The 14,030-nt window shown below is 35.0% G+C and overlaps 1 protein-coding gene across 4 annotated transcripts in view; it reads right to left on the bottom strand.

Annotated features, from left to right (window-relative positions):
• Nucleotides 1–765: 765 nt before the first annotated feature.
• Nucleotides 766–14,030, bottom strand: part of trappc13 (trafficking protein particle complex subunit 13) — a 31,476-nt gene continuing 18,211 nt past the window's right edge. The window contains exons 6-13 of one of the 4 annotated variants that reach the window (XM_028805476.2): nt 12,110–12,182; nt 11,648–11,692; nt 9,558–9,575; nt 5,720–5,853; nt 4,966–5,164; nt 3,620–3,720; nt 2,483–2,630; nt 766–1,730 (exon numbers count right to left, since the gene is read on the bottom strand). In XM_028805476.2, the coding sequence (XP_028661309.1) occupies nt 1,623–1,730; nt 2,483–2,630; nt 3,620–3,720; nt 4,966–5,164; nt 5,720–5,853; nt 9,558–9,575; nt 11,648–11,692; nt 12,110–12,182 (826 nt within the window). In that variant the 3' untranslated portion in view covers nt 766–1,622. Of the gene's footprint in view, nt 1,731–2,482; nt 2,634–3,619; nt 3,721–4,965; nt 5,165–5,719; nt 5,854–9,557; nt 9,576–11,647; nt 11,693–12,109; nt 12,183–14,030 lie in introns of all 4 variants that reach the window. The other 3 variants (XM_028805475.2, XM_028805478.2, XM_028805477.2) reach the window with 3 other exon arrangements.

Below are 14,030 nucleotides of genomic sequence, written 5' to 3'. Positions count from 1 at the left end.
CACAGTTTAGGAGCCCTGCCAGAAGGATGCTTCAGTAGTCCATCCTAGGCATGAGTCAGGTATGGCTGAATGCTGGGATATCATACAAGGCACCCACTGACACAGTAACATTTGATTTTCACTCCTCTGGCAACAATTAAACAACACTAAACCCTAGAATATAGTCATGAAGGGATAAATGAAGGTTTACAGACAGTTAATGACAGTCCCAGAAAGTAGATAGCACAAAATACAGTACCTCAAGACACTCGCCAATCTATAAATGCAGTTTACCTGTTCAAAAAATAACTTTCATAGCATCTTGCAAAGTTTTTCTTCTCGGTCAAGCTGGTCACAAACACAGGGTACATCTTAAATTTGCGTATCCTGAATTGACATGCTAAAGCACACTTTACTGATGTATTTTCTGCTAGGTGCATACAAAACAGGGGTTTCCCCAAGCAATGCAGAAATGTTAAAGATAATCAGCTCTGCCAGTCCTACGTGTAACTGTAATCTTTTGTTAGTAAATCATGAATACATACTTAGCACCTGACTGATCACCACAGGTCCAGTCACTACTATATCCAGTATTTCCAAAGTGCTCTATGGTCTTGAAGATGTCATTTGAATAAATGGTAGGATAAGTGTATTACCTGCAAGTCATTCAGTTAAAACACTGACATGACAAATCTGACATGTTTTTTCCTGGCCAATATGGATATACAGTATATAAAGAAAGAAATCTGAACTGCTGAAATACTTTAATATTTTGCTTTTAACATTACATCTCATTTATAATCTCTAAAATCTGAATCAATGGTTCACACATATCAGAAGATTTCTGTTTTCCATTTTACGTTGGTCAAATTATTTTGTATCTGAACAGTTGGCCGTGGTAAAAGAAATGGAAAACAGTAAATGACAGAACTGGGAGCAAAGAGGATCACAGAGGAGTGGTAATCCTACATTAGCGTTTTGTTTTCTTGGTGATGAGCAGTGCAAATGTAGTGCTGACAACACAGCACCTCAGACCAGTGCAACCCCCACATTTCATAACATGAAAATGCTTGTATGACTTAAAAAAGCCATTTCCTGCCAACAGACTGGTTTCCTAACACAAATACCAACAATCCCAGTAACATTTGCTGAATATGAAAAGCATGACACTTAATTTGAGATCCAACTTCTTTTGTATCACAGCAGAATGTGGAGAGTTTTCTCTGTAGCAATGGAGTGTATAACTCTAGTATTGTATATTTATTCTAAATTAAAGAAGTACTGATAGCAGTTCAGCAAAAATAAACCAATTTAAAACAATGATGTTTAAAATAGAACAGCTCAGCTGATGTTGGTACAAGAAACAGTTTTCTTTAAGACAAAAATCAAAGTGTTTTGTGATATCAACAAAATCTCAGGTCATCTTTTAACCTTGCATACCTATAAAGGTAGAACAGATAAATGTAGTAATAGTTTATTCACATTAAAATTAATATATAACTTATATGCACATATAATTAAAACATTCAATATTTTAAAATCAGTAACATTAACATTTCTTTTAATAAAATGATAAATGCAGCTGATGATTCAGAAGGTTCCAATGTTGGTCCAGTGAGATCCAAGTTAAAACACGATAAACTTCAGCTATCCGGATTCAAATGTGAGCATACTACACATACTTGGGCAATATCATCATATTCATAAGTTCTTTTCAAAAATGTATCTGTAAGCCTTAAGCCAGATATACTCTGGAAAAGAGATATAGAAAATAAAAGAAAAAGAGATTATTTCAAAGTGAAAAAGTAATGTGAACCACACTGTTAATCCTGGTCTTACTCTGTTGATTTAACATGTAAACAAAAAATGTTTTAGCACTAAAGCATTTAACCTGATTGAGGTTACGAATACATCTAGATACAGATTCCGGATTAAATCATCTACCAGAGAAGTGCTGAAATGTTTGCCCATTGAATTTGCAGAGCTCAGTTTTTACTCCTTTCATGGGTCATTAAACATCAATAGTTGACTTGAAAATGTAAGTGATTCAGTGATACTCAATACTAGTAAAATACACACACACACACACACACACACACACATTATATTATATTATATTATATTATATTATATTATATTATATTATATTATATTATATTATATATAATATATATATATATATATATATATATATATATATATATATATATATATATATATATATATACATACACACACACACACACACACACTTGAATAATTGAGAATCTTTCTTTCTAATAGCCCATATATAAATAAATGGAGAATTTCCAAAGAAATCTCATATCTTAGGCTTCAAGATATAGTTTTTCTCTATTGTTACTTCAGACTTGTCTCTTGTTGCCATTTATTATTCCTAATGTAAATTGTGGTTTAAACAGGATAAAGTAAAGCATACCCACTAAACTGAAAAAAATACATATTTATTTACTTAAAAATATTGCCTGTATAATAAAGCTCTTACCTGGAGGCCCTGAACTGAAGATAAGAGCTTGAGAGTGAGAGAGAGAGAGGAACTCGGATTCAGCTTCCCCAGTTGCCTTCCTGAAACTCCACACCAGTGGATAGAGTTTGTGTTGCACATTTCCAGAACCATATCCATAGTCCTCTCACTGCTAAGTAAAGAAATTCAAGTTATTTCAAGGCAGACTTAATACAGTTTAAAACTGTCACAGTGACATAGTTCCATAAACAAGATGGTGACTAGGATACATACTAGGGAATTTGCTACATCTGTATTTGGTAACAACAAAATAAGAGGAGAGTACAACCCTGGAAACCATTATCTTATTTATAACGAAGAAAATAAACCAATAATTAGTGATGAGCAAAACAATTGGTACAAAGTTGAATTTGCAGAAGAAGAAGAAAAAAAAAAAAAAAGGTTTCACTTCACACAAAAAAAAAAAAAACTTTGCCACAAGTGAATTTTGTGCCAATATTACATATATTTTAACCTTCCACCTTTTTTCTTCACGTGCAGAAGCTTAGCAAAAAGTAATTCCAGTGCAGAGCATGGAAAGGGAGATGCGTTTAGAGGGCACTTATGTGCAAGCACTTCAGTGGTGCTTCTAAGAATCCAGGCTGAGAATGGCTTATGGCACTGGGATGGTGTTGAAGTGTGTCCAAGAATGGAAATAGCTGTTGTGGCTGCAAAATGACCCACCAAAAAATTTGAAAAAAGTCTTGAAACCTAATTCTAGTGAGGTTGCATGCAAAGTTGCTAAGTTGCATGCAAATCAAATTAAGGGCAACATAAAACTTCAGTTTAGTTCAACACTGCCCAGAATACGAAAAAGACAAAAGAATCTTAAATAATTACTGTTATGAAACTAGCTTTGTCTGATATGAACACATTATACAGTATAGAATATAAAATAAATTAGTTTAATTAGTTTGTAAGAGTAGCAGAAGGAACAAACATTTAACTAACAAAACTTCTAAGAGCTTTACCATTTCCACAATGCAAGCCTGCAGTTACAGATACTTGTCAATAGCAGTGAATATGATTAGATAAACACTGCACAATTTCAAATAATTAGACAGTTAAGCAATACACAGTGTTGGATACCAAGTAAAGTTAAGAAGCAAGCCTCATTACCTGCAGTTTGTAATTTTACAGGTGATATCAAATGGTTCTTCAAGATTGACAGTGTCAGGTATCTGTTCCAGAGAAAGTCTGACATCACCATAACCAGGAGCCTTACAATATGAATATAGGAATGTTAAAAATGAAATATTTCTCATTTTCTGACAATGCAACTATGGTAGTACTAGAAACATTTACCTTTTAATTACAAAATGGGCCTAGTTAACTGTAGAATTTCTTCTTAAAGGTTCACAGTGTGATCCGCCTGTGGCCTCCAATTTCAGAAGAACCAAGTCTTCTGAGAGTTATGCTATTTATTTACATCAGTACAGCAAAGTAATGAGGATGAACCAGCACCAAAATTATTAAGCTATAACTTATAATCTTCATAATTTTTACTGGAATATTTTAGCCATTGGCTAATGTCTATAAACAAATGGAGACAGAAACACCTGTACTTTCAGTGCACGGCCCAATTGTTAAATTATTTTCTCTGAACTTTTAAGTTCAGCATTTGGTTTCAGTTTGGATTCGACATTCTAATAGAGGAAAAAAATAGTTTAGTATGAAAAAATTGCTCATTGCAATCAAGTGCTCGGGTAACACTACCATCTGGAACTGTCTCTCCAACTCCAGCTAATAGGGGTGCTATGATGCTGGTTTACATCTCATTTAGAATTGACAGACTGATGCAAAGATAAAGTGGAAAGGTAAGAAACCTCAGCTGACACCACCTGTCATATTCAGCTGCTGGTTTTGCAACCTTCTGCACATGCGTTGTTTGCTCCTGCCTTTAATGACTAAAGTTAACTTCCAACTAAATTTCAAGAAAGCTTTGCCAGGAAACCAAAGAAAGCTAATATACTGATGTGAGTGTGTGTTACATGCTATAGCTGTGTAATCCCAGTTATACTGTCGAAGTGCTTGAAATCAATTTCCATAGTTAAGAAAAAAATAAACAGGCAGAATTGAGATGGCAGGTTTTCTTATTAGGTGTAATAGACATTCATGTTTTGTCCTTTAGGGATGAGATTTCAAAAGTTTAACTTAAGTCAAATAAAATAATACACTGCAATATATTATTATTAACCAAATCAACTGTGTTTCAACTTGACACATTTATGTAAGTTCAGATAAACAGATTAAATTAGACATTACTGCACTGAACGTTATTTTAGTATCTTTTGCAGCCAAGTGTCCTCTTACTTATCTGGTGTGTTGAAATGCAGCTGTAAGTTGAGGTAGAATTCTACTAAGAGTAACCCAACAATACTGAATTTACTAAACTGGCATTAGGAAGGCAATAAAACCGTATTCTACAGAAATGCTAATGCCATTTTCTAAAACAGAGGACTTACCATTCTTTGTAGCTGGCTGGTTTGAAGCCGACCCCTTTCTCCAAGGTTGGTTTTCCAAACTATGTCAAGCTTGCCTATCACTGTAACACCTTTGATGACCCCAGCCTTCTCTGCAAATTCAGGTTTGGGCTTCAAGCAGTATAAATACTGGCGTGTGTCCATCGGCTGTAAGTATGACATTTTTCCAAATGTGGATACTCTAAAATAGTGTTAACAAACATTTTATTACTTCAGATATTAATTAGGTACATCACTGTTTAAATAATATAAATTTGAGAGCTACTATGTACTGACATGATACATAGGTTAATTTGCTATCCCAGTTATCTGCTCTTTACTTTGGCCAAATTAAGCAGTGTATTGTCCGTTATTAGAACTGATATGATGCCAAGACAGTCATGAGGTTAATCCTGAATATTTTCACAAGCCCCATAAATATAAATACAGAAAAAAGCATTTATGCTTACTGATTTACAAATCCCATAAAACCAACATGACCAAAAAGTCTCCATTTCAGTAATTTGGGGATTACGTGGCACAGGTTTACAGTATTTACAGAAGGAGACTACATATATGAATTAATTTTACTGTTTACAATAGCACACTGGTAGAGTACATCACCATCAGAAATAGATTTCTCAAAATTATTTATCTTACAATTCTAACAAAAGGCACAAAATTAAACAGCTGTTGTTAGTAAAGTGAGACTGCAAAGTCTAATCAGAAATTGGACCAAAACACAACAGTTTATTACCCCTCCTCGCCTGTGGAGACAGTATTAAGTTCCATAACACTGTACATAATAGAGGGTTCTAGGGAAACTTTCTCCATAAACATGGGGGAGGTGGTGATGTTCTGAATCTGCGCTTCCAGGAAGACTTCATCCGTCTGTTAGAGGAAGGTTTAAAAAAAAAAAACAAACAATTCTTACTCAGATTTACAGTTTTATGAAAAAAGTGTGTGCAGAAACATAAAATTGTGGAAGCGCCATCAATAAAAATATTAACACCACAGAAAGTTACTTCCCTAGGTGCTATTCATTAAGTATTAAATCTAACAGATTCTAAACCCTGATTATTTTGTGCACAAAATAAATAAGTTATTACTGAACAGACCCATTGAATTGCCTGTTGTTGGGTTGGTATTTTTTTGTTATATAAACTGTACTTTAGGAATTGTGTCACAGATACCCTCTTTAATAAAATCCTTGTGTGGATCCAGGTGTCCGTGTGTGGGGTCTTCTGGTGAAGTGCACATGCGTGGGACACGGTGTGATGCGCGATATTACTGTCAGAGAAAGCTAGAGGCGTTTTACGGAAATACAAACCAGTATTACTGCGAGAGGAAATTAAAGGTACACAATACAGTGACGCATATTACAGCCACATACAAGCCAGTATTACTGTCAGAGGAGATTAAAGGCATATTACCGACGCGCACGCCTGTATTACCGCCAGAGAAAATTAAAGGCATATTACGGACGTACAAGACGGTATCCTTCAATAAGGGCGCGCACAAAAAGGCGAGCCTCAAAAGGGCGACCTCAATTGGGCGCAGCGAATAAAGGCGCGCGTAAATAAAGATCTGCACCTTTGTTGCTCTTCACATATTCCAAAGCCATTTGAACTAAATTATCTACGAACGCCTTTATTCGCCGCGCTCAATTGAGGTCGCCCTTTTGAAGCTCGCCTTTTTGTGCGCGCAATTATTGAAGGATGCCTGTGTGCGCCCTTATTGAATAGAGCCATACAAGACAGTATTACTGTCACAGAAAATTAAAGACACACAATACACGGCGGCAGCCCACGAAGAATGGTCAGCTCAGCAAGTAAACAACAACAAAAAAAAAGCTGAAAGAAAGAAAAATACGACCAACAAAAACAATGAGGTCAAAGTCCCTTGCCATTTAATATAGACTGTTCCTACTAATGTTTATGCACTACTGTTCTAGCGCCCGTTATTGTAACGGGCTAAATGACTAGTGGGAAATAAATAACTTTAAAAAGATTTATATAGAGTTACAAAAAAATCTCTGCTTATGTTTTTGTTACAAGTTAATAAAGTGAATGTAGTAAATGCATACTTTGATACTAATAAGTCTGAATATGCCATAATAGCAACTAAGTTAAAAAGTGTTATCACTTATAAATAATTTATTGTAATAAATCTGTATATATTTGAAATATCTAAATCTTTTATTTTCTTCTTTGCATATATTAGCAATTGATATCAGGAGGCAGAACAAGCTGGGATGACAGCGTACTGCAGTGCATGCTCACACATTATCATTAACACTGACAGTTTAGAGCCGTCAATCAATTTAACATCATGCATTCAGATCTGGGAGAGGAAACCAGGCCCCCAGAGAATGCTACAGTCTTGGAAATACTTAAAATGCTTCATTTGAATTGTACTTAATTCTTCAAAAGGCAAACAAACACCTAAAACACTTAAGCCATACATCTTTGCTGTTCAGTTAGCAAAAAAAAATATTCTAAGATGGACACAAATATCGATTACTGTTCTAGGACAAGTGGGGGACAAAGTGGGCTTTGCCCATTCTGCTAGGCTTTAGTGGTTCACCAGGCCTGTTAGACATCCAGCTGCACAAAACCCCCACTTGCATTCCAAGCTAAGTGACTGACCCGCTTGTACTAGGATCTGCTTGGATTTTACCTGATAAACGTGTAAATCAGAGTTGAACTGACATCTTACCAGAGCCCCCTCAGCAAACTTGTTTCTCACAACTGAGAGGGCGTGGCGGATGTTTGCCGACTTGCAGACCAACCACATGCGTTACCTGGTAAGCAAGGACCCATACAATCAGATCGTGATTCAGACTACGAATGCTATGAATGTAATTACTCCGATCTCCAGGCTGTCAAATAAATGAACTACATGCTGTGGTGCAACGTAAAGGGGCTTCAAGGTTCGATCCCCGCGAGGGGATGCAGTGGAGTGTTGTATGCCTGATGAGCCCAAATAAGGGTGAAACACTTGTCGCGTACTCTTTGCATTATTTGACAGTAAACTATGTAATAGTTGTGTGTCTTGCCAAATTCTTTAATCAATTTTTGGCAGTACTGGAGGCAAAACCAATAATTAATTAGCGGAGTTAAATCTCTCCTCCTTCCCATCTTATTATTACTGTCAAAGGGTGGGCAAGTTAAAATTCTTTTTTTTTTTTGCTTCATCAAATAACTGGTGACAAATTCTACAAATATTAATTAAGAAAAATGAAAACACACTGAAAAGCATTTCTTGGCATTGGTAAGCTGTGTTTACCTTAATAATTATCAGAAAGCTTCAATGGTCAAAGTAAATTATCATTTGGAGCACAAAATAATCAACAGAAAGAATCTAGATTTAATTGTTTTCCTTCTGTATGTTGCAACCATAAATATTTAAAGATGTTTTCCTATAATCAATAAATATTAATATGTCATCCACCAGCAGCAAGTCTATCTCAATGTACATGACAAATACAAGCCATAATTTAAACAAAACATTCTTATTGACATTTTTTCACAATTATTAGTGCTGTTTCATTACAAATAAAGAACAGTGCAATTAGTACATGCCGCCTGAAATCAAGTTGCAAGATTAACAGGAAGATTAAAGCAAATATTTAAACAAACTCATCTATATTTAAAAACATACCAAATAAAGTAAGTTAGTTAGTGGCTACAAGCTTAATTACTTCCATTGCAATCATTATCAGACTTTTCTATGTCTTCACTTTCAATCTTAAAAACCATTTTAAAAAATGGAATTTTTAATACCTAGAAAAACTACACAGTCACTATTGGTTATTTAATAAAGAAAACTTAAGGCAATCATAAAAAGGCTACTAACATAAAATATTCCAGTTAAGAAAATAACATACAAATAAGATGGCACATTTGGTACTCCAATCTTGCTTCGGAATTGCTTTTCTAATAAAAACCACTGATGGTTTCATACCTGTGGCACACTAGAAATCTAAAATGCTTGCAATCAAAATGCCACTTTTAATTTCCAAAACACCAAATTCTTGAAATCAGCATACACTTTCAAGAGAAGTCATATGCAGCTCTTCTCCAAACTGCTTAAAAAATTAAGTGTTAGCATTTTCTATTATTCACAAAACAACAATAAGGGAAAGAGTGTGTGACATATTAGTACATAACACATTAGTGAGACAGTGACCAATGAGCAACATTTAGTTTCAAGTCATTTTCTTCTCCCCAAAAACACCTGAAATCTGAGTTTGCCATAATTTGTATACTCCCAACAACCAATATTCCAAGCAATTTTTAGTACAAAAATTAGATTAGAAAGATTGAAAGCAAGCAATTAATACCTGAAAGGAAAAAATAATGAAAAAGCATTTCTAATGTAAGTATACTTTAGAATATATGAATATGAATTTTTAAGGCATTATGGACTAATGAAATTTTCCAACAGTTTTAGGTTGCTAGCGAGTTAGGTGGTATGCTTTTCCATTATCTTTGAATTTGAGTGATTTGTTGATTATAGCCATAACAAAGACTAATTAGGCTGCAATAAATAAGCACAGACATTGACAATTAAATAAAGGAAAAACAAATTACCACAGAACTGAGGTCACTCTAATGGGAAACATAAAAGGGAAACGTTAGAATATGGGGTGTAAATGAATGAAAGCATATATGAAGATTTCAGTTCAAATAAATTATATTTCGCCATTTTACTACATTGAAAATTAGATGACAACATACACAATGTACCAGAGACAAATTAACAACAATGGAAACAAAAATGAGAGAGAACAAAAAAACAATCAAGTTTGTATTGGGCTCATAATAGAGATGTCAAACTAAGTTATTATAATGAGGTGTATAACTAGAACGAGTCACACAACTTCAGATGCATCAAAAATGGTAATTAATCCATATAAAAAAAGTTTCCATGCGGATACTAATTTTCGTAACTTGTGCTACTTTACAGCGCCATAAAGCTTACATTTGTTTAGCAGTGTTTCTAGAAAGGTCCACCATAATACATAGTGGTCTTCACGCTAATAAAGAAAGCAAGCAGCATAAGTATTCATTGGTTAAACCTAAAAACAAAATTCAAAGGCACGGTGGCGCAGTGGGTAGCACTGCTGCCTCGCAGTTAGGAGACCCTGGTTTGCTTCCCGGGTCCTCCTTGCGTGGAGTTTGCATGTTCTCCCCGTGTCTGCATGGGTTTCCTCCGGGTGCTCCAGTTTCCTCCCACAGTTCAAAGACATGCAGGTTAGGTGCACTGGCGATTCTAAATTGTCCCTAGTGTGTGGTGTGTGTGCCCTGTGGTGGGCTGGCGCTCTGCCCGGGGTTTGTTTCCTGCCTTGCGCCCTGTGTTGGCTGGGATTGGCTCCAACAGACCCCCGTGACCCTGTAGTTAGGATATAGCAGGTTGGATAATGGATGGCCTGTGGTAGGTTGGCACCCTGCCCAGGATTGTTTCCTGCCTTGTGCCCTGTGTTGGCTGGGTTTGGCTCCAGCAGACCCCCGTGACCCTGTGTTCGGATTCAGCGGGTTGGACAATGGATGGATAATGGATGGATATTCTCAGTAAATATTATACTAGGCTGTTGGATGGGTAATAAAGGGTGTTGAGGCATGACAGGCAATTCTCATGAGTTTATACTCAATCATTCTTAGCAAGTAAATTTAAAGAATCAAAAAATGAGTAGCATATGAAATATTTTAAGAAAATTAAGTCACATATACTATGTGAAAGCATTAAGTTTTCATGTTCTTTTGTAGATACTTCACTTCCAGATTAAGGTAATTCAATCATTACTCCTTTAATTACACGTAATGCATCTACCACCATTTACTGTTTATTTTATTAAATAGCAAAAAAAACTACTAAGGTTGACTTACTCATTATCTTGACTCCTTGGCAGGCCATACGTGTCTTTATATTTATATTCTTATATTTGAAAACTTATCCCCAAAACTAATTATTAAAAAAAGCAACTTAAAAAATAATGTACTGTTGGTCTGCATCTGATGGGCACAGCAAGGACTCCAGCAGATAAATTCTCTATTCTCTGGAACACATGTACTTTTTAACAATGATATTTGTGCTCAAGGTAAACAGGTCGTCAATTTTATTTGGCAGGCAGTGTGGTGTTGCAGTTAAGTAGTGGTTTGTACTTCAAACCCTGAGGTTGTGGGTTCAAATCCTATTACTAACACTGTAAGACCAGGAGCAAGTCATTTCACTAGACTGTACTCCCAATTGGAAAAAGAAAAGAAATTAAATCAAGTGTATCTCAACTGTTGCAAGTCACCTTAAAGGCATCAGCCTAATAAGTAAATAAATCTAAAACTAATTAATACAGTCCTGCATCAACAGATTTAAGTGTTACAGCACTATAACGTTAATGTCACATGTATCCATATATTTATATTATGTATACAAAAATAGGAAGTAAACAGAAGTCTTTTCTTAAAAAAATAAAAAACACAAATCTTTTTAGAGATATTAGATTAGTATTTTTTTAAAGAAAAGCAATATGTAGGTGGCAAAAATGATGGACCTATAAAAGGATTATGCAAATAGCTTAATTTTACTAATTTGTTAATAAAAAATTGCAAACTCTGAATTTTGCTCTTAAGATAACAAAAGATACAAGAGCAGACAACTGTGATTACAAATTGATGCCTCTTACCTCAGCATTGTAGAACTTGGTCTTGACATCCAGTGGTTTGAGGACCTGGTTAAAAAAAGATTGGAAGCTAAATGCAGGCTTCTCGAGGTCCATAACTGTAAAATAACTACTTGAGTTTTTTTTTTGAATTACCACTGAATTGTTCAGTATTCTCTAAATCTGCTAAATCTAACAAAAGGCAATATGCAGCATAATTTAAAGCTCTTATCTAAATTAATAAAGAGGACTGCTTGGTCAGAAATATGTACATACAACTCTCAAATGACTTCAAAACAGAAAGCTGTGCAAAATTGGGTTTATTTAAAAGGTAAAGCCAAGTCCATCCCTTCTTGCTCAAACACTAAATTGCTATGCTAATTGGATTGCACATTCTGCCAAGGATGTGTCAGATAGCACAGAAATGACACAATATTCAGTATGGGTTATGTAGACAAACTGAACATTCTAACAAACTTGGCCTACCTGAAATTTAAAGAATTTTCGGAAATACATCTTCTCTCCCATCTGAGTAGTATAACTTACTGCACACACTAATCTAAAGTGGACAAGCATAGGTTAAATAAATAAACTAACAAACAAATTAGTGACAGCAAGAAAAGCAAAAACTCTTTAAAACTGTACATATTGTACTTTCTGACAGCTTGTGTTAAATCATAATGTTAGAATATATTGTATTTAATTACACAGAAAAGCATGAACACGGGACATATAAATTCATTTAGTTTGTTGGTACACTGTAGACAAATACAATTAAATTAATGACTAACACTTAACAAAAAAATAATAAATAAAGACATAGTCTGTAATCTGAGATACAATAGGTCTACCAGGCAGTACTTCTCCAAATTCATCCTAGTGTTTTTAAAAAAAAAATCTTTATTACAACAAAGCATTATCTCAACATTAAATTTCACATAAACTTCTCAAAAAGGAGACCCCATTTCACAAAAGAGAGAAGACAGGTCCCCAGAACTTTTAGATTATAAGCCTTACTTCTTTCCCATCAAACATTATGTAGATTGTATGTAAATAAAACTGTAATGCCCTCCCATCTATGTTTTGATTATTTTTAGCTTCACTGAATGCTATTTATGTGCTTTACACACTAATGACCTCATTTCAACCCTCAGATCATATCATCTGTTTGCTGATCACACACAGATGAATGGATTTCCATGAAATTTTGCACATAGGTTGCCGTTTGTCCAACTTTAAATAATGGGTATAGGGTGTTAAAAAATGTAACTGGGGTGGAGTGTTATAATGGAGGGGCAACTCAAACATGGCACATTATTCCAAAACAAAAGAATCAATCTTAGAGAAATTTTGCATGTATAATAAAGATGAACCAATTTAAAATCCAGGCCCTATGGCATTTGAAATTGTTTTTCAGGAAAAGTTAGTAATGATAGGGCAAGACAGGGTGGCTGTAGTATGATGTTGGGGGACCAACATAAAAATTGTGCATCACTCAACAACTGCTATGTTTACCTTTCTATGTATATTACAGTTAACCCAACTTAACATAGAATTTATTAAGTCTCAAATATTTTATCATGAACGGGGTTCAACAGAGAGTACACCACATTAAAACGGTAGTTTTACCCTGCTTACATGACATATTAGTAATTCAGTTGTTCACTCCAGTTTATTAATGTATGTAAATAAAACTGTAATGCCCTCCCATCTATGTTTTGATTATTTTTTAGCTTCACTGAATGCTATTTATGTTTAAACATCCTTTTGTGAAATCATACTACAAAGTAACGTTCATCGTCCCAACCTAGTGAGGTCATACACAAAGAACAAATTCTTGACTCATGAGAGCAGAGAAATTGATAGTTATCAGAGAGACAGAATAGAATCAGTGGTTCTCAAGTTCAGTCCTGGCGGCCCCTTGTGGCTGCAGGTTTTTGTTCCAACCAACTTCTAAATCAGTCGGTCATTGTTACCTTTATTTGATCTCAATGTTTAATAAGCTTACCAAATTTTCCCTTTTATTTTGCATTTAAAAAAGTACAGAAGTGTTGCCTTTACACTTATAGGAAATTGAGACATATTTGTACAGGGAAATTCTGATGGGCAAGGCCCAGAATTATGATGTGTTACTCACGTAATAATGTGATAGAAATTAAATAAATACAGTGCATACCTTGATAGATATGTAAATGATTCAGTCACGTTTTGCATTTTAAATGGTCACCTTCTTCTTGCATACAGAGATTGAGACAGCGCTCCATATTGGCAAAAGCATCCGCCAAGAACTGCAAGGGTGATGGCAGCAATTTCCTGTTCAATGTTTCACTGTAAATTGGTTCCAGTGTATGAGGCTTGCTCTTGTACACTTTTCCTTTCAGTGCTCCCCAAAGGAAGAAATCCAGAG

The sequence above is a fragment of the Erpetoichthys calabaricus genome, chromosome 7 (assembly GCF_900747795.2).
Source record: "Erpetoichthys calabaricus chromosome 7, fErpCal1.3, whole genome shotgun sequence".
NCBI lineage: Eukaryota > Metazoa > Chordata > Cladistia > Polypteriformes > Polypteridae > Erpetoichthys > Erpetoichthys calabaricus.
This window is presented reverse-complemented; position numbering and strand designations above follow the sequence as displayed.